The sequence below is a fragment of the Mirounga angustirostris genome, unplaced genomic scaffold, assembly GCF_029215605.1.
Source record: "Mirounga angustirostris isolate CCGP_5_RB_7025 unplaced genomic scaffold, mMirAng1.0.hap1 SCAF_2, whole genome shotgun sequence".
NCBI classification, from domain to species: Eukaryota; Metazoa; Chordata; class Mammalia; order Carnivora; family Phocidae; genus Mirounga; species Mirounga angustirostris.
In genome coordinates, this window is record NW_026991710.1 from 39,722,858 (window position 1) to 39,743,830 (window position 20,973).

General features: G+C 38.4%; 1 protein-coding gene across 1 annotated transcript in view; it reads right to left on the reverse strand.

Annotated features, from left to right (window-relative positions):
* CORIN (corin, serine peptidase) overlaps positions 1 to 20,973 on the reverse strand; it is a 201,733-nt gene that overhangs the window by 169,948 nt on the left and 10,812 nt on the right. The window contains exon 3 of the mRNA XM_064582039.1: positions 1,886 to 2,093. Coding sequence (XP_064438109.1) covers positions 1,886 to 2,093 — 208 coding nt within the window. The remainder of the gene's footprint in view (positions 1 to 1,885; positions 2,094 to 20,973) is intronic.

A 20,973-nucleotide genomic window follows, 5' to 3' on the forward strand; every position in this document is an offset into this window, starting at 1 on the left:
AAAGGAGAAAATGATTTCTACCCCTTCACAACCCCCACAGGGAGCATGGCCCTGTCAGATTTTACATCTCTAGTTTCTAGAACTGTGAGAGAACAAAGGTCTGTTTAAGCCACCCAGCTTGTAGTAATTTGTTACAGCAGCTCTAGAAAAATATTACAACCGCCATGTTATACCGCCACTGTTCCTCTCTTGTTACCATGAAAGCATGCTCTGCATATGATTCTTTCTAGTGAAATGTTTTCCTAAAAGCAGTATCTGCTCATAGTTCTTTACTTACTTCTACAATAAACAATCTACTATTTCTCTTCTACGCAGATTTTATTCTGTGGCAATGTAGGCTTTCCCCAATCAAAACAATGAATGCCTTCCTTCTGTTCAAAACATATTTTATACACTAACTAAATTAGTACAAATAACATGGAACCTACCTGCACTTGAAAATGAATTTCATTCTAACATTATTATTCTGAAAACTCCCTAACATTTTAATTCAGAAAATAATTGATGTTTTATGTGATTACGTATTTAACACATGCTTTGCAAAAATTTTAAAAATGTATACTTAGTAAACTTAAAAAATTCCATAACACACTTTTCATTGATTTACTCTTACTGAAAATTATTTCAATATAATAATGTAATATTGAAATTATGTTATTTCAATAAGGTGATGATGGTCAAAAAGTACAAACTTCCAGTTATAAACTAAATAATTCATGGAGATGTAATATACAACATGGTGACTATATTGTATTGTGTATTTAAAAGTTGCTAAGAGAGTTGATTTTAAAAGTTCTCATTATAAGAAAAAGAAAATTTATAACTATGTGTGGTGATGGATGTTAACTAGACTTATCGTGGTGATCATTTGGCAATATATTCAAATATTGAATCATTATGTGGTACACCTGAAACCAATATAATGCTATATGTCAACTTTATCTCAAAAAAAAAAAAAATGAGCTTACAAGATACATCCACAAGCACACTCACTCAAATGTTCTTTCCCCCACCCAAAATAAGAAAATTCTTTCTAATCTTATTTGATATTGTACTAGACATTCTCTGTTTGTCCCTCTGCATCTACCCTTCACCCTCCTCACCCTGCTCTGGGCTCTAGTGTTGACCATAAGAACCACCCAGCACCTCACCTATGCCTGTTTCAGAGGATGAGATTTGGGACTTTGGACCCAATAATATTTGGATGAGATTTTAGACCTCATCTATTGTGGTCACATCAACAACACGCCCTGGCCCAATGGCTGTGGGTGAGTTCGGATGGTGGGAGGCCCCGGCAGATGGGAGGGCAGGAGTAGAGTGAGGTCAGAGTATTTCTTTCTCCTCTCTCCTGCAAGGCTGACAGGCTGGCTGCTGGTGGCTATGCTCCTCTGCATAGGGTCGCAGGACTTGGCTGGTTGGAAGACCCCTTGCCCATAGCTAAAACTCTCTCCAGTCGCTGTCTGCCCTTTTTCCCCCTCCACGTCTTGGGTGGTGGAACTGCATCCCCTATCATGAGACCCTGATGCCTCCCATCATTTGGTCTCTTAACCTGTCCATACCTCTATAAATCTTCTCTTCAATAAACTCTTTTCAGTTACCCCTTTGAGTGTGCTGTCTTCTGCCAGACCCTCACGGAAACAGCTCCTCAGTATCCCAGCTGATTGCCTCAATCTCACATCCGGGATAATTTCTCTCCAGAAATAAAAGTATTCCAAGTTTTCACAAAAAAATTTCAGTTTCAAAGAATTACAAGTGGCTGTGATGGGTATGGGATATTTTCTCCTTTAACAAAAATAAACGGTGGTAGCTCGGGATAATTTCATTCCTCTCAGACACCTCTGTTACAACCGACTCTTATCACGGAATGATTTTGATTCCAAAATACCTGTCATCAGCATCACCGACGCACTCGGGGAAGGCGAGGCTACAGCCAAAAAGCATGATATGTTGGTAGCAGCTGAGGCGATGGAGGTACATGAAGAACTTGAGGAACTTCTCCACTTCCGTGTTTTTGACAATTGAGAAGAGAGGTGTTAGCGTGGTTTGGTAGGGCAGCATCTGACACTGGCTGTGGGTGATGTTCCTACAGGCACCTGGGAAGTCAAGGTAAGTATATTTAAGAGCAGACATATCAGAATTATCTGTTTACAAACTCACTCGGTATAACAGACTGACATGTTCATGAGATAAAATACATTCTGTAAGAGTGATTACAGATATACAATCAGACGTACACAGACGTACAAATAAGTGTGGCGGCATTTGTGCATAAGATAATGAAATCAAGCTACTAATATTCACAAAGGAATAGTACCTGTATCCTGGGCAAATATAGAGAAAAATACACTCTCACACCTTGCTGATGGGCACCTAAGTTGGCAGGCACTATTTGGATCATAGCTAGGCAGGGCAATGTTAGATATGTTATATATGTGTTATAGCTATAAAGCTATATATAGATATATGAAGAGAGAGAGAGACACTTTAAATGCATATCCCTTGGCACTGTAAAATTTCTGAAAATTTATTCTCAGGAAATAATCATGATTATGAATATGGATTTATTTACAGGGATCTTCATCTCTGCCCAGTTTATAATTTTTAAAAGATACGAATCACCTAAACATTCACCGATGGGAATTGGTTTAAAATACTTTGAAACTCAAACAACAGAATATTTAGCTGTATGAGAGATGTTTTAGAAGACAATCACACAGAATGGTGCTTGTGATAGATAAAAACAGCAAGTTACAAAAAAATTTGCATACCAGGATCCTGTTTTAAAAAATACATGATTAGGGGCACCTGGGTGGCTCAATCGTTAAGCGCCTGCCTTCGGCTCAGGTCATGATCCCAGGGTCCTGGGATGGAGCCCCACATCGGGCTCCCGGCTCCGAGGGAAGCCTGCTTCTCCCTCTCCCACTCCCCCTGCTTGTGTTCCCTCTCTCGCTGTCTCTCTCTCTGTCAAATAAACAAATAAAATCTTTAAAATAAAATAAAATAAAACATACATGGTTATACAAAGCTTTCCAGTCTTGTCCATGCCAACAATCCAGGGTCAGTCAGAGCCTCCAATTTCATTTTGTTTCATAGCTGGCTCTTCTCCCAAGCACTACCACCTCCACAGCCTCTCTTTCTCATTCCCTAAATTTGAACGTTTGGTGTCGTATAAATCAAAATATTAATATGAGTGCAGGTAATGGGATTTTAGGAGACTATTCTATTTTTCTTTCTTTAATTCTGTATTCTCTTACTGGTTTGTATGAAGATTTATTACTTTTGCTTTAAGAAGGAGATAAGTTAGGGGTGCCTGGGTGGCTCAGTTGGTTAAGCATTTATCTTCGGCTCAGGTCATGATCCTGGAGTCCCGGGATCAAACCCCATGGCAGGCTCCACACTCAGCAGGGAGTCTGCTTCTCCCTCTGCCCCTCCCCCTGTCATGCTCTCTCTTTCTCTCAAATAAATAAATAAAATCTTTTTTTAAAAAAAGGGGATAATTAAAATTTTGGTTATTATTTAAATAAGCTACTATTTAAAAACAGCATCTTCAGGTTTTGGAAAAGGAGTGAAAGTATTCTAATTATGTTGAGAGGGGGGAGAAAAGCAAGAAGGGAAAGAAGCTCAATAAGAAAGGAAACATCTTTTCTGATAACTATATAATTCCCAGTCAAAGAAATAAAGAGAAAAACCTCTCCAAACCTAAGGCTAATTTCATTTTAATAAAAATAGTGTTAAAAAATAAGGCTGCATTTCTGATAAAATGGCCAAACTAACCCTTTGATCTGTAATACAGAATAAATACAGCCTACCACAGGATTCCCAACCTCCGCATCCGCTTCCTTCACATAGGTCACCTCAGAGACTTGACTTCTGATCCTCTCACTGCCTTCCCTAGTCTCCTAAGTGCACTTCCTAATCTCACTTCTCTTTTTTCAAACCACTCTGAAAACTGCCCAAACTCTGTAGGAAGTCTTTTCCCCAAATGACCAGATTGTAGCCATTAGCTCAGTCTCATACTTCATGAAAAGACACACTCCACCATTGTTTTTATTATCCAACCCAAAGTGTGCTGAGCTCAGTGGGACAGGATCGAAACACTTTCCACTTTCAAAGGCAACAGTGACATGTGGAATTTCTCTGCATGCTAGACCCTAGGATAGACTCGGCCAAAAATTTAAGGGCACAACACTTTTTTGGACCTCATCAAACTCAAGATACAAAACGGGAAAGAAAGGAGTGAGAGAAGAAGAAAATCCAAATTAAAATATTCAGACAGGGGGCGCCTGGGTGGCTCAGTCGGTTAAGCGACTGCCTTCGGCTCAGGTCATGATCCTGGAGTCCCGGGATCGAGTCCCGCATCGGGCTCCCTGCTCGGCAGGGAGTCTGCTTCTCCCTCTGACCCTCCTCCCTCTCGTGCTGTCTCTCATTCTGTCTCAAATAAATAAATAAAATCTTTAAAAAAAAAAAAAAAAAAAACTTAATCCAGGGTTCTATGTAAATATTAATTGACCTCAAAGTTGCCCCCCTGTTGCAGGGACTGTGGGTGGGCTTGCTTGCTCCTCTCCCGCCCCCCCCCCCGCCCCGCCCGCACCAGCCCTTGCAGGGGCTCAGGACTTACAAGGATCGCCAAAGAATGAAGGACTGCAGCATTATCTGGCCTGCTGCCTTGAGCAGCATTAAAGCACTCTTACCATCACAGAGATAAATAATGTGGCACCTACAAAACATTTTCCCCAAAATCTTTTTTCTTTTTTCTTTTTTTTTTAGCTTATTATAAAGTTAACACAGAGGGGGGAAATTGACACAGGAAGCTGAGAGATTTCCCAGCGGCCCACGGCATATTTGGGCATTCCATTAAAAGTAAAACGTCTTGGGGCGCCTGGGTGGCTCAGTCGGTTAAGCGACTGCCTTCGGTTCAGGTCATGATCCTGGAGTCCCGGGATCGAGTCCCGCGTCGGGCTCCCTGCTCGGCGGGGGGTCTGCTTCTCCCTCTGGCCCTCCTCCCTCTCGTGCTGTCTCTCATTCTCTCTCTCGCAAATAAAAAAAAAAAAAAAGAAAAGAAAAGAAAGTCTAAGACATCTGCCCAGCTAGGCAGAGCCGTTCTGTGGAAAACCCAGATCTTCAAACCTATGTGTTCTGAATAACTTCTATTTGGGGCCACCCTGGGCTAACATAAAATGGGGTTATTATGTTAAAAACAGACCTTAAAGAAGGTAATTCCTAACGGCCCATGAAAGGAAAAGACTAAAAAGTATGGAATGATATGTCACAAAGCCTGAATTTATATCCATAGATAACACACCCATGTATACTGACCACAGGGTATAATATAATACCATAGGTATAAAATAAAAGGTATAAAATAAAGGTATAAAATAAAGGTATAAAAAATAAAGGTATAAAATATATATAATATATAAATATATATAAGGTATATATATATATATATATATAAAGGTATAAATATATATAAAGGTATATATATATACCTTTATATATATATATATATATATATATAAAGGTATATATATATAAAGGTATAAAATATATATAATATATAAATATATATAAAATATATAAATAAAGGTATAAAAAAAAGGTATAAAATAATTTATTTTATATTTTATATCTTATTTTATTTTATATCACATGATTTTATTTTATATCACATGATTTTCTGTAAGGTTCGCAGCTTTGGGGTTTATACACTTGATGATAAACTATATTTGAAGTGATGAGGTGACCAAAAGGCTAATTCACCCCCACCCCCATTCAGTAGCCAAAGAAACTACTGAATACTGAGAAATCACTGGAAAAATACAAGATAGTAAGGTAACTCGTATTTGGTGTGCTGTTCTATGTTCATGGCAATGTGAGCTGCACACAAGACAAGAAGATATTTCCTTCTCAGGAGATAGCGGAAGTTCCCATTCCCATAAGTATACCATCCAAAGTGCTCCTACATCCCTTAATAACATCATCCTGTTCTATTTTCATTACAGTGTCAGGACTGCCTCATACAATCTTGTCTGTCTGTCTGTTTGTTTATTTATTTACTTATTTATTCCCAGTATTCATCCACATCACTAGAAATAACATCACTGGGATACCAAATAGTAGACACTCAATAGTTATTCACTGCATGAATGGGGAGATTACATGGAACAAAGTCTTCCCACTACAAGTTTTCTTATTAAACAAGATAGATGCTGATGTGAACAAGCCAGTGTATCTGAGACCCAAAAGCACTAAGGTTGATCGCTATTATTGAGACTACTGTTTTTAATGATCTGTTCCCTAGAACTTACCATGGCCTAGGGAGTCATCCCATCCTATTCCTTCCACCAGACGGATTCCCATCCTGGACTCCCCTCTGGACTATAGTGCAGCAATTGAAAGTAAAAGAGGAGGGACTGCCCTCCCTTTCCTCTACAAGGTATAACCTTTCATTATCCTTAAGCATGCTCAATTGCTTTTAGCACGAGACCTCAGCATAGCAGAGAAAACATAGCAGAAATCATCATACTGCTGATGTTCAACTGATGTTATCAACAGCGTTGGTACCTTCAGCAAGAAAAATATTATTCACAGAAGATAGGGTGAGATAAGTTTACAATAAAAGCCTAAATAAATTAATTATATTAATTATATAATATATATATTATAATAAATTAATTAGTTTCTATTCAGGTTGTCTCTTAATATAAAATATATTTAAAATTTCATTTCTACTTATTGTTTTATATTAAATACAACAGTTAAAGATAAGAAAAGAGATAAAAGATCCTTGAGTACTTTCTAGGCTGGATGTTTGCTAGGTACTTTATATACGGCACTTTACTTAACCTTCCTACAATCCTATGAGAAAGCTTTTTTTTTTAAAAAGATTTTATTTATTAATTTGACAGAGATAGATACAGCGAGAGCAGGAACACAAGCACGGGGAGTGGGAGAGGGAGAAGCAGGCTTCCCACAGAGCGAGGAGCCCGATACGGGACTCGATCCCAGGACCCTGGGATCAGAATCTGAGCCGAAGGCAGACCCTTAACGACTGAGCCACCGAGGCACCCCGAGAAAGCTTTTTTATTCCCACTTTATAGAAGATGAATCAGATTCAATGAGGATGAGAAAGTATTCGAGGTTACACTATGTTAAGCTGTAGAGTTGTAATTGAAACCAGGTCTTTCTGATCCCGTAACCTATTCTCTTCCTGTGTATGATTCTGCCAAAGATACTATTCCACTTTAAACATTGTAAATGTACTTCGTTCATTGTAGAATATTTTGATGAATCTCCTTGGATTTAGCAATAGAGCTGCTTCTCCAAGATTGGCAAAAATTAAACTTTTTCAAAGAAAACAGTGAATTGGTTTATCATCCTTACTGCGAGTCCATTTGGATTGGGAATGCTTAGTATCTTATCTATTCCTGGCTGGACCACAAAGTCAGCACAGGTCGGAACTACATCAGCAGAATGGAATAATGTAAGCCAGTCTCTATTCTAGATAACTTACACGAAAAGTTACATTTTGTCCAAATAATTTCTGGGACAAATCAATTTGAAAGGACTTTGTGTACTTAGGGAGATCCATAAGAAGGTTACAGAAAGATAAGAAGGAACACAAAGTTAAAGACAGGACCTCTCTGTGAGGATCTGGGCTTCTTAAGTAACTCTGTAAACATCTTTGAATACAAACATGGTAACTATTTTATTTCTCATAAGAGAAAAATCAATGAATCAAAGTAAAACACATGAGTCAATTGTGGCATTTGTAATAAAGTCTTTACAGACATATTCAAGGACATAGGTAACCCAATGTCTTGCCAATTTAAGCACAGGTAAAAAATATAAGTGCCTAGTTAGTACAACACTGTATAAATTATCAAAGTTAAGTAAGACCTATCTACTCTTGCCAGAAGAAGCATGAGGATTGGAATTTAATATTTTCTATATAATTACATATATTCCAGATTTAACATTTTTAATACAACCTCAAGTCTCTTGGGAAAGACTTTGCCAACAATTAAGCTTTGATATCCTACATATACCTATTACTGGGTCATTCTCTTGTATCATTCATACACACATGTTCATACTACTTGATTCTAAGATGTTTGAATGGTAGCTAAGGGCACACAATTTGTTGTCATTCATTCATCCAGCAAATATCTACTGTGGCAACACTGTAACACAGTGAGGGGTCAATATTTTATCGTAAATTGATTATTCACATTCCATAGAACAAAGTAAGATATAACATTTTAGCTGTCACATCTTCATTTGTCAGTCATTTTTCATTCATTTTTAAAGAACACATCTTGTCCCATATAATTATCTATCCTAGAATTGTGAATGATTGAATGATAACAGCAATTCAGATATGTACTTTCACGTTTGTAAAACACTTTTCCCACACATAGCATGGGGTGGTTGCACAGTCTGATTCAAATCCTGCCTTTATTATTCTGTATTTATGTGGCCTTTCACTAGTTCCTGAACTTCTCTGTTTATGTTTCTTCATCTGCAAAGTACTGTATTTGAGTTATTATAAAGATTAAGTGATGCTTTTACAATGCCTATCATTAGCACATATGATAAACTATAAAACTTTTTGCTGGGGTGCCTGGGTATCTCAGTCGGTTAAGCATCTGCCTCTGGCTTGGGTCATAATCCCAGAGTCCTGGGATCCAGCCCCACTGGGGCTCCCTGCTCAGCGGGGAGTTTGTTTCTCCCTCTCCCTCTGCCCCTCCCCCTCCCCCTGCTCATGCTCTCTCTCTCTTTCTCAAATAAATAAATTAAATCTTGAAAAAAAATTGGTAACAAATCAGCCCCAAATTGAGCTGATATTTACCTTTTTACTCTCTGAATTTACAAAGAAAGATTCTACAGGGAATAAGATTGTAAGGGAGGACCTGTTCTACATACTGAAAAGAAAATATTTAAAATAAATTTCTAGTTTTTGGAATGCATATGACATACTATTTATTTTTAATAAATATACCTTTTATCTTATTACAAGGCAATGTAAGATTAGAAAATAAAAGTAAAACATGAGCAACTACTCAACAACAACAACAACAACAAAAGGAGGAAGAATGGAATAGTTCTTGTTGGTTGTACGCTCAGTATCAACTCTCCCATCCCTAAATGAATAGCAGTCATGAATTTTCAGAGGCCTCTCCCTAGCCCTAGCTCCAGGCATGAGTTCTGACGAGGCCAATGACAATTAGTTCATGGCATTGCTTGGCACTGTACTTTATTCAAGGGCAAATAAGAGACTGAAGTTGGTCCAATCACAGTAAAACCCAGGAACAGAATGGACTACATAATTTGGGGCACCCAGGGTAAATTGCAAATGTAGGGCCTCTGGTTCAAAAACTATTTTATATTATTTTATTTATATTATATTATTTATAATATTTATATGAAATTATATTATCATTAATAATTTCAACAAAGTGACAGCAGAGCATTAGACAACACATGGAGTCCTATGCTTAGAACTCTGTGTAACTATACAGGTCGGCATGTTTATGAAGCCAGCAAATGATTAGAAAGGAATCCTCCCTCCAGAAAACTCTATAACTCCCCATATAGGGAGGGATTTTTGAGCAGCAGCCCCAGGATTTCTCTAGAACATTAGATAAGAAGTAAAGGTGATCAGTTTAAGAGTTTTGGGGGCCTCCAATATGGAGAACTTCTGTCTTTTTAAAAGAGACAGAGATATCCAAACACATAAGCATCTCTGGCTTTGTCACCCATTCAAATATCACATAAAAGTAGTACCTCTTCTCGGGAAACCAGATGCATCTACAAACTGCATCTCAGCTCCAGCTTGGAGAGTCACACATCTCTCCAGGGAAGCTACCCACACAGGACTGGTAAAGAGGCCATGCCCTACCCTTGTGAGTAGACACTTATCTCCCAAGTTTAGCTTAGGAGACAAAACATGGTCTGATTCTAGTTTTCCAACTATTGTGCTGAAATGTTTGTTGCTTTATACCTGCTTCTAAATTATAGCAGACATAATAAGGCCAACCCCATCATGAGTCAGTCATTTTGAGTTCTTGATACACAGGGAGTTTCTCAAGAAAATATTAATGGCTATACTGTATCTCTACTCTGGACAGATTTGACAAATTTGGTCACACTGTAACTGAAGACATTTGTTGAACATTAAGAAAACTGTTTCTTCTTTATCTAGAAGATATTAACAGGAAATTTTAGAATACTTTTCTCCTACTCATTACCAACTCTAGTAGATAATGTCAATCCACTTGTCAGATGACAAAAAACAGAACTCTGTGTAAAACCCGGCCTTGGAAAAAATGTAAATGCTGAAACCTCTCTACTCTTTGCCTCTCTCGTGTTAGGGTGAAAATGGAAGGAAGTAACTGGAGTAGAGGGCTCTGGGATAAAAAAGCTGAAATAGAGAAACACAGGAAGCTTAAACATGTAAATGAATGTATAGAGTTGAAATAGCAAAGAAGCAGAGTCAAAATTAGTGAGACTGGCCCAGATTCAAATGGGGCAGATATAATGCAAACCTAGAGAGGCAGAGATTGGAATGGTGCATGGAACTATGGAATATCCAACACAAAAAACCCAAGAGGGGAATGTCAATTCAATTTTGTTTCTAGAGACACTGTAATTTTTCCTATAATTGAAAAATGTTGAAATATGAATTTTAATAATGATGAATTAAATATTTAATATAGGGTTAACATATTGTTGTATAAAGCCTTTGCTTTCTCTAGATGACTTCTTAAAATTATGAAATAGAGTATTTTAATTAAAAAATAGCTAATATCAAAATTCCTCTGTTCAATTAGAGGAGCAAATTTAAACTCTACTATAAGAGGCCCTAGAAAAAAGTCCTTTAAAAAGGATTCTAACAAAATTGATAAAATATTGATAAGCTGGGAGAGGGCACATTGAGATTCATTGTACTATTTTTTCTACCTTGTGTGTGATTAAAAATTTCTATGTAAAATGATTTCTTTTTAAAGAATGAATTCCAAAATATTGCAAAATAAATAACCTGAAAGTTCACCCATGATAAACATCTAGAAATATTTTGTAAAATAAAACAAACTTCTTTTATGTGAACAGCTGAACTATCCATAAAATAAAAGGAAACCTCAAGATTCCAGAAATGTAACAGCAAAATGAAAACAAGAGCAATGAGTACATGAGATGACATCACAGGAATGAATATCACATGAGTGGCTATCATGAGCCAATACAGCAATGACCTTGTCTTAGAGGAAGTTATCTTCTCAATAAAGAAATAAAGGCTTGAATCCACAAGAAGCACAAAGAGGAAACAAGACCCCCACAAAAACCAGGGAACCAACTAGCTCAGGCATTTGATGAGGACACTTATCTGACTCTGCTTAGATTCTGGTTTGAAAGAAAAACCTTTCTTTAGGTACGTTCTATCAGAGCCCTAGCCCTCCCAAGGGTTTGAATTTACAATTACACATGTGATCTAAAAACCACACAAGCCAAATGTTAACATAAAAATTGGCCCTGGGCAGGGATACCTTGGGGTGCCTGGTCAAACAAAACACTAAATTGTCCTAGAGTGACATGCCCTGAATCCAAGGAAGTTTATAATCCAAACTCATAAAATAAACAGGAACCCAATCCATTAAGAGAAAGAAAAATCATTGGTCATAACCAGCATCAGTATTAAAAGTCTGAGAACTTCAGAAAACTGAAGGTTGTCTGGAGGCTATTAAACAAGTATGAATGAAACAACTAAAGACAAAAATGTAGTCATTTGGGGGGGCGGAGCAAGATGGCGGAGGAGTAGGAGACCTGGATTTCGTCTCCTCTCAGGAATTCAGCTGGATAGGGATCAAACCATTCTGAACACCTACAAACTCAACAGGAGATCGAAGAAAAGAAGAGCAACAACTCTCTCATCAGAAAAGCGACCACTTTCTGGAAGGTAGGACGTGCGGAGAAGTGAATCCGAGGCGATATTCGGGAGGATAGACGGCGGGGGAGGGGCCTCCGTCGGCCGCTTCTGGCAAGTGATCGAGCCGCGGAGCACAAAATCGGAACTTTTAAAAGTCTGCTCCGCCGAGGGACGTCACTCTGGTGGCTAAGCGGGGGGTGGAACCCTCCGGGACAGTGTGGTCTCAGGACCCTCGGGGTCACAGAAAGACCAGCGGTGCCTGAGTGCGGCAGAGCTCCCAGGTATCGGAGCAGGGAAGCCGGCTGCAGAGGCGGAGCCCAGCCGCGGGCTCTCAGCTCGGGGTCGCCATAAACCGGGATCCGCGGCCCAGTTGGGCCCCTGCTCCTCCGGCAGGGACCCAACAAGCGGCAGATCCGGGGAGACTCACCTTCCTTCCCCGGGAGGAGCTGGGCGGGAGCGCACCGCAGGGATCTGCTGGGTTTGGAGACTCCACCCGGGGTCGGGTGCCAGAGATAGAAACGCGTGGTCACAGGCCGGGCGAGCACGGAGTGCGGCCGGAGACCGGGGAGACGGGAGTCACTGACGGCTTTTCTCTGGGGGCTCACTGAGGAGCGGGGCCCCGAGTTCTCGGCTCCTCCGGGGCGGAGATTGGGAGGCCGCCATTTTCGCTCTCCGCCTCCAAAGCTGTACGGAAAGCTCGCAGGGAACAAAAGCCCCGGAGAGCAAACCCGAGCAGATTACTTAGCCGGGAGGGGGCAAGGGCGGGGCAATTCCGCCTCCGGCAGAGACATTTGGAAACCACGGCAACAGGCCCCTCCCCCAGAAGATCAGCGAGAACAGCCAGCCAAGACCAAGTTTACCGATCAATGAGAGCGGCAGACCTCCAGCACTAGGGGACTACTACACATAGAATTCACGGCTTTTTTACCATGATTCTTTAGTCTTTCAAAGTTAATTTTTTTAATTGTCTTTTTTTCTTTTTTTTTCTTTTTTTTGAATTTTTCTTTTTCCCTTTTTCAACCAACATCTTATCAATCCCTTTTAAAAAAAAAAAAAGCATTTTTATTTTTCATTTTTACAGTCATATTCTATCCCTTCATAGTAGTTACCCATATTTTTGGCTTATATATATAAGTTGTTCTCTCTTTAAAATTTTGAGATAGCTTCTTCTAACAGATTAAAATATAGCCTAAATCTCTAGTATATGGTGTTTTCTATTCCCCTGCCTGATCACATCCTCTCCCTTTTTTTTTTCTTTTTCTTTTTTCTTTTTTTAAATCCTCTTCTTTCTTTTTTCAAACAACTTCTTATCAATTCCTTTTATAAAATTTTTTATAATTTCCATTTTTACAGTCATATTCCATCCCTTCATCATATCAATCCTTATTTTTGTACATATATAAGTTTTTCTTTCTTTAAAATTTTGGGAGGCACTTTCTTCTAAAAGACCAAAATACACCCCAAATCTAGTGTGTGGCACTGATCTATATACCATATGGATCATATTTGATCACATTCGGGTTTTTCTTTTGTTGTTGTTGTTTTGTTTTGTTTGTTTTTGTTTTTATCTTTATCTTTTTCTTTTTCTTTTTTTTCTTTTTCTTTTTTCTCTCTTTCCCTTTCTTATCCCACTGCTTCAGGTCTTTTCTGATTTGTTTAGAGTATATTTTCTGGGGACGTGGTTACTCTGCTAGCATTTTGTTCTCTCATTAATCTATTCTCCTCTGCACAAAATGACGAGACGGAAAAAATCACCTCAACAAAAAGAACAAGAGGTAGTACCGACTGCCAGGGACCTACTCAATATGGACATTAGTACAATGTCAGATCTAGAGTTCAGAATCATCACTTTAAAGATACTAGCTTGGGGCGCCTGGGTGGCTCAGTCGTTAAGCGTCTGCCTTCGGCTCGGGTCATGATCCCGGGGTCCTGGGATCGAGTCCCACATCAGGCTCCCTGCTCGGCGGGAAGCCTGCTTCTCCCTCTCCCACTCCCCCTGCTTGTGTTCCTGCTCTCACTGTCTCTCTCTGTCAAATAAATAAAATCTTTAAAAAAAAAAAATAAAAAAAAAAATAAATAAAGATACTAGCTGGGCTTCAAAAAAATATGGAAGTTATTAGAGAAACCCTTTCTGGAGAAGTAAAAGAGCTAAAATCCAACCAAGTAGCAATCAAAAAGGCTATTAATGAGGTGCAATCAAAAATGGGGGCACTAACTGCTAGAATAAATGAGGCAGAAGAGAGAATCAGTAATATAGAAGATGAAAAGATGGAAAATAAAGAAGCTGAGAAAAAGAGAGATAAACAACTACTGGATCACGAGGGCAGAATTCGAGAGATAAGTGATACCATAAGACGAAACAACATTAGAATAATTGGGATCCCAGAAGAAGAAGAGAAAGAGGGCTAGAAGGTATAATGGAGCAAATTATAGCAGAGAACTTCCCTAATTTGGGGAAAGAAACAGGCATGAAAATCCAGGAAGCACAGAGAACCCCTCTCAAAATCAATAAAAATAGGTCAACTCCCCGACATCTAATAGTAAAACTTACGAGTCTCATAGACAAAGAGAAAATCCTGAAAGCAGCTCGGGAGAAGACATATGTAACCTACAAGGGTAGAAACATTAGATTGGCAACAGACCTATCCACAGAGACCTGGCAGGCCAGAAAGGACTGGCAGGATATATTCAGAGCACTAAATGAGAAAAATATGCAGCCAAGAATACTATATCCAGCTAGGCTGTCATTGAAAATTGAAGGAGAGATAAAAAGCTTCCAGGACAAACAAAAACTAAAGGAATTTGCAAACACAAAACCAGCCCTACAGGAAATCTTGAAAGGGGTCCTCTAAGCAAAGAGAGAGCCTAAAAGCAACATAGACCAGAAAGGAACACAGACAATATACGGTAACAGTCACCTTACAGGCAATACAATGGCACTAAATTCCTATCTTTCAATAGTTACCCTGAATGTAAATGGGCTAAATGCCCCAATCAAAAGACACAGGCTAACAGACTGGATTAAAAAACAAGACCCATCGATATGCTGTCTGCAAGAGACTCACTTTAGAACCAAAGACACCCCCAGATTGAAAGTGAGGGGGTGGAAAACCATTTACCATGCTAATGGACACCAAAAGAAAGCTGGGGTGGCAATCCTTATATCAGACAAATTAGATTTTAAACCAAAGACTGTAATAAGAGATGAGGAAGGACACTATATCATACTTAAAGGGTCTAGCCAACAAGAAGATCTAACAATTGTAAATATCTATGCCCCTAACATGGGAGCAGCCAATTATATAAGGCAATTAATAACAAAAGCAAAGAAACACATCGACAACAATACAATAATTGTGGGGGACGTTAACATCCCCCTCACTGAAATGGACAGTACGTCTAAGCAAAAGATCAACAAGGAAATAAAGACTTTAAATGACACACTGGACCAAATGGACTTCACAGACATATTCAGAACATTCCACCCCAAAGCAACAGAATACACATTCTTCTCTAGTGCCCATGGAACCTTGTCCAGAATAGATCACATCCTAGGTCATAAATCAGGTCTCAACTGGTACCAAAAGATTGGGATCATTCCCTGCCTATTTTCAGACCACAATGCTTTGAAACTAGAACTCAATCACAAGAGGAAAGTCGGAAAGAACTCAAATACATGGAGGCTAAAGAGCATCCTACTGAAGAATGAATGGGTCAACCAGGAAATTAAAGAAGAATTAAAAAAATACATGGAAACCAATGAAAATGAAAACACAACTCTTCAAAATCTTTGGGATGCAGCAAAGGCAGTCCTAAGAGGAAAGTATATAGCAATACAAGCCTTTCTCAAGAAACAAGAAAGTTCTCAAGTACACAACCTAACCCTACACCTAAAGGAGCTGGAGAAAGAACAGCAAATAAAGCCTAAACCCAGCAGGAAAAGAGAAATAATAAAGATCAGAGCAGAAATCAATGAAATAGAAACTAAAAGAACAGTAGAACAGATCAACAAAACTAGGAGCTGGTTCTTTGAAAGAATTAACAAGATTGATAAACCCCTGGCCAGACTTATCAAAAAGAGAAGAGAAATGACCCAAATCAACAAAATCATGAATGAAAGAGGAGAGATCACAACCAACACCAAAGAAATACAAACAATTCTAAGAACATATTATGAGCAACTCTATGCCAGCAAATTAGATAACCTGGAAGAGATGGATGCATTCCTAGAGATGTATCAACTATCAAAACTGAACCAGGATGAAATAGAAAACCTGAACAGACCTATAACCACTAAGGAAATTGAAGCACTCATCAAAAATCTCCCAAAAAACAAAAGCCCAGGGCCAGATGGCTTCCCAGGGGAATTCTACCAAACATTTCAAGAAGAATTAATACCTATTCTTCTGAAACTGTTCCAAAAAATAGAAACGGAAGGAAAACTTCCAAACTCATTTTATTTTATGAGGCCAGCATTACCTTGATCCCAAAACCAGACAAAGACCCCATCAAAAAGGAGAATTACAGACCAATATCCCTGATGAACATGGATGCAAAAATTCTCACCAAAATACTAGCCAATAGGATCCAACAGTACATTAAAAGGATTATTCACCATGACCAAGTGGGATTTATCCCTGGGCTGCAAGGTTGGTTCAACATCCGCAAATCAATCAATGTGATACAATACATTAACAAAAGAAAGAACAAGAATCATATGATCCTCTCAATAGATGCAGAAAAAGCTTTTGACAAAGTACAGTATCCTTTCTTGATCAAAACTCTTCAGCGTATAGGCATAGAGGGTACATACCTCAATATCATAAAAGCCATCTATGAAAAACCTACAGCGAATATCATTCTCAATGGGGAAAAACTGAGAGCTTTCCCCCTAAGGTCAGGAACGCGGCAGGGATGTCCACTATCACCACTGCTATTCAACATAGTATTGGAAGTCCTAGCCACAGCAATCAGACAACAAAAAGAAATCAAAGTCATCCAAATCGGCAAAGAAGAAGTCAAACTCTCACTCTTTGCAGATGATATGATACTTTATGTGGAAAACCCCAAAGACTCCACCCCAAAACTGCTAGAACTCATACAGGAATTCAGTAAAGTGGCAGGATATAAAATCAATGCACAGAAAGCAGTGGCATTCCTATACACCAACAACAAGACAGAAGAAAGAGAAATTAAGGAGTCGATCCCATTTACAATTGCACCCAAAACCATAAGATACCTAGGAATAAATCTAACCAAAGAGACAAAGGATCTGTACTCAGAAAACTATAAAATACTCATGAAAGAAATTGAGGAAGACACAAAGAAATGGAAAAACGTTCCATGCTCATGGATTGGAAGAACAAATATTGTGAAGATGTCAATGCTACCTAGAGCAATCTACACATTCAATGCAATCCCCATCAAAATACCATCCACTTTTTTCAAAGAAATGGAACAAATAATCCTAAAATTTGTATGGAACCAGAAAAGACCCCGCATAGCCAGAGGAATATTGAAAAAGAAAAGCAAAGCCAGCGGCATCACAATTCCGGACTTCAAGCTCTATTACAAAGCTGTCATCATCAAGACAGCATGGTACTGGCACAAAAACAGACACATAGATCAATGGAACAGAATAGAGAGCCCAGAAATGGACCCTCAACTCTATGGTCAACTCATCTTCGACAAAGCAGAAAAGAATGTCCAATGGAACAAAGACAGTCTCTTCAACAAATGGTGTTGGGAAAATTGGATAGCCACATGCAGAAGAATGAAACTGGACCATTTCCTTACACCACACACAAAAATAGACTCCAAATGGTTGAAAGACCTCAATGTGAGACAGGAGTCCATCCAAATCCTAAAGGAGAACACAGGCAGCAACCTCTTTGACCTCAGCCGAAGCAACTTCTTCCTAGAAACATCGCCAAAGGCAAGGGAAGCAAGGGCAAAAATGAACTATTGGGACTTCATCAAGATAAAAAGCTTTTGCACAGCAAAGGAAACAGTCAACAAAACCAAAAGACAACCGACAGAATGGGAGAAGATGTTTGCAAATGACATATCAGATAAAGGGCTAGTATCCAAAATCTATAAAGAACTCATCAAACTCAACACCCAAAGAACAAAGAATCCAATCAAGAAATGGGCAGAAGACATGAACAGACATTTTTCCAAAGAAGACATCCAAATGGCCAACAGACACATGAAAAAGTGCTCAATATCGCTCGGCATCAGGGAAATCCAAATCAAAACCTCAATGAGATACCACCTCACACCAGTCAGAATGGCTAAAATTAACAAGTCAGGAAATGACAGATGTTGGCAGGGATGCGGAGAAAGGGGAACCCTCCTACACTGTTGGTGGGAATGCAAGCTGGTGCAGCCACTCTGGAAAACTGTATGGAGGTTCCTCAAAAAGTTGAAAATAGAGCTACCCTATGATCCAGCAATTGCACTACTGGGTATTTACCCCAAAGATACAAAGGTAGGGATCCGAAGGGGTACATGCACCCCGATGTTTATAGCAGCAATGTCCACAATAGCCAAACTGTGGAAAGAGCCAAGATGTCCATCGACAGATGACTGGATAAAGAAGATGTGGTATATATATACAATGGAATATTATGCAGCCATCAAAAGGAATGAGATCTTGCCATTTGCAACGACGTGGATGGAACTGGAGGGTATTATGTTGAGTGAAATAAGTCAAACAGAGAAAGACATGTATCATATGATCTCACTGATATGAGGAATTCTTAATCGCAAGAAACAAACTGAGTGTTGTTGGAGTGGGGGGTGGGGTGGGAGGGATGGGGTGAATGGGTGATAGACACTGGGGAGGGTATGTGCTCTGGTAAGCGCTGTGAATTGTGCAAGACTGTTGAATCTCAGATCTGTACCTCTGAAACAATGCAATATCTGTTAAGAAAAAAAAAGAAGAAGAAGAAGGTAGCGGGAGGGGAAGAATGAAGCGGGGGAAATCAGAGGGGTAGACGAACCATGAGAGACGATAGACTCTGAAAAACAAACTGAGGGTTCTAGAGGGGAGGGGGGTTTGAGGATGGGTTAGCCTGGTGGTGGGTATTGAGGAGGGCACATTCTGCATGGAGCACTGGGTGTTGTGCACAAACAATGAATCATGGAACACTTCATCTAAAACTAATGATGTAATGTATGGGGATTAATATAAGAATAAAAAAAAAAAGAAAGAAAAAAAATGTAGTCACTTGAATGACATACTGTAAATTGAAAACTGGAAGATTTGAAAAGAAACCAACAGAACCTCTAGAAATGAAAAATATATATCAACACTAAAATTTAAAACTCAGTGAATAGAGTAAAATAGAAGATTAGATACTGCTGAAGAGAGAACTGAAGAACTAGAAGACGAATCCGAGAAAATACATCAGAATTCAACACAGAGATTAACAGAGGATGGATGAGAATGTCCAACCTAAGAGTAATTAGAGTTCCAGAAAGAGAGAATAGAAACATCAGGAGGGAAGTTATATTCATAGGGTTAATAGCTGAGAACTCTCCCAAATTGAAGAAATACCTGAATCCTCAGATTCAAGAAGCACATATTCTAGACGAGATACATAAAAAGAAATCCACATCATATCCATTTTAATAAAACCAGAAAAGGTAAGAAAAACTTTTTAAAGCTTCGAAAGACAAAATTCCAAAATTTAAATTGGCACTAAGGTTTCTGATAGCGTTGAAGAATCCATATAAATGTGAAATAAAATTCTTAAATTGATGAGAGAAAAAAAAACTGTCAACTTAGCTAAACAATCATGCCATAGTGAGGGGGAAAATAAAGACATTTTAAAACAAATCAAAACTGAAATAGTATTCACTGGGAGAACTCCCAAGGAGTAATTCAGTTAAGAAGAGAATTTAACCCAGAAGGAAGAAGCAGGATGCAAGAAGTAATGGTAATTATTAAAACATGTATACTTGAAATCCTTCACAATATTGAAAAGTAGTGCAACAGCCTTCTTTGTTTAAGGGCTTCTTTAAACTTTAGGGTTTGAGTACCTGCTTCTAAATTATAGCAGACATAATAAGGCCTTATTTATTTATTACTTATTTATTATTAAACCAGAAACCTAGGGCTTATTGCTTTGATTGCTCAAAAACATAAAGAAAAATAAGAGTATCCCCCATTTTTTGAAGTTTGAAAAAAAATGAAACTCTATGCCATGGATACAGAAAGGAACTAAAAAAGAAAATGACATATTTTAAGTTAAATCATATTATTGAATTATTTTGATTTCAGAATTTTAAACTATATATTTGTTGCCTATCCTATGTAAATCTTTATTAAATCCCTACTATTATAAGGTATGCAAAACTCCCTATATAACTAGCAATGAAATGAGGTAAGCATAAGTAGAAATTTATTTTAAAATAAATATTATTAGATAAATATAATTAGTAGATAAATATTAATAGTATCTACGTAATAGAGCTTTCATGTAAGGTATACAGTACAATACTTGACACACAATAAGTGTGACATTATTTTCTAGTCTTTTTTTTCTTTCAAAAGATACATTTTACTTAACATAAAATGAATATATATAGCATTACAGTGTATTACAATGCTTTGTATATATGCAATGTACATACTATTTTGTAGCCTACTTATTCCACTCACTAATATATGTTCATTTCCACATTTCTCCAGAAAAGACATACAGACGACCAACAGACACAGGAAAAGATGTTCATCATCATTTACCATCAGGAAAATGCTAATCAAAACTACAATGAGATATCACATCACACCTGACAGAATGGCTAAAATCGACAACACAAGAAACAACAGATATTGACGAGGATGTGGAGAAAAAAGAACCCTCTTGCACTGTTGGTGGGAATGCAAACTGATGCAGCCACTCTGGAAAACAGTATGGAGGTCCCTCAAAGAGTTAAAAATAGGACTACCCTACGGTCCAGCAATAGCACTACTGAGTATTTACCCAAAGAATACAAAAACACTAATTCAAAGGGATAAATGCACCCCTATGTTTATA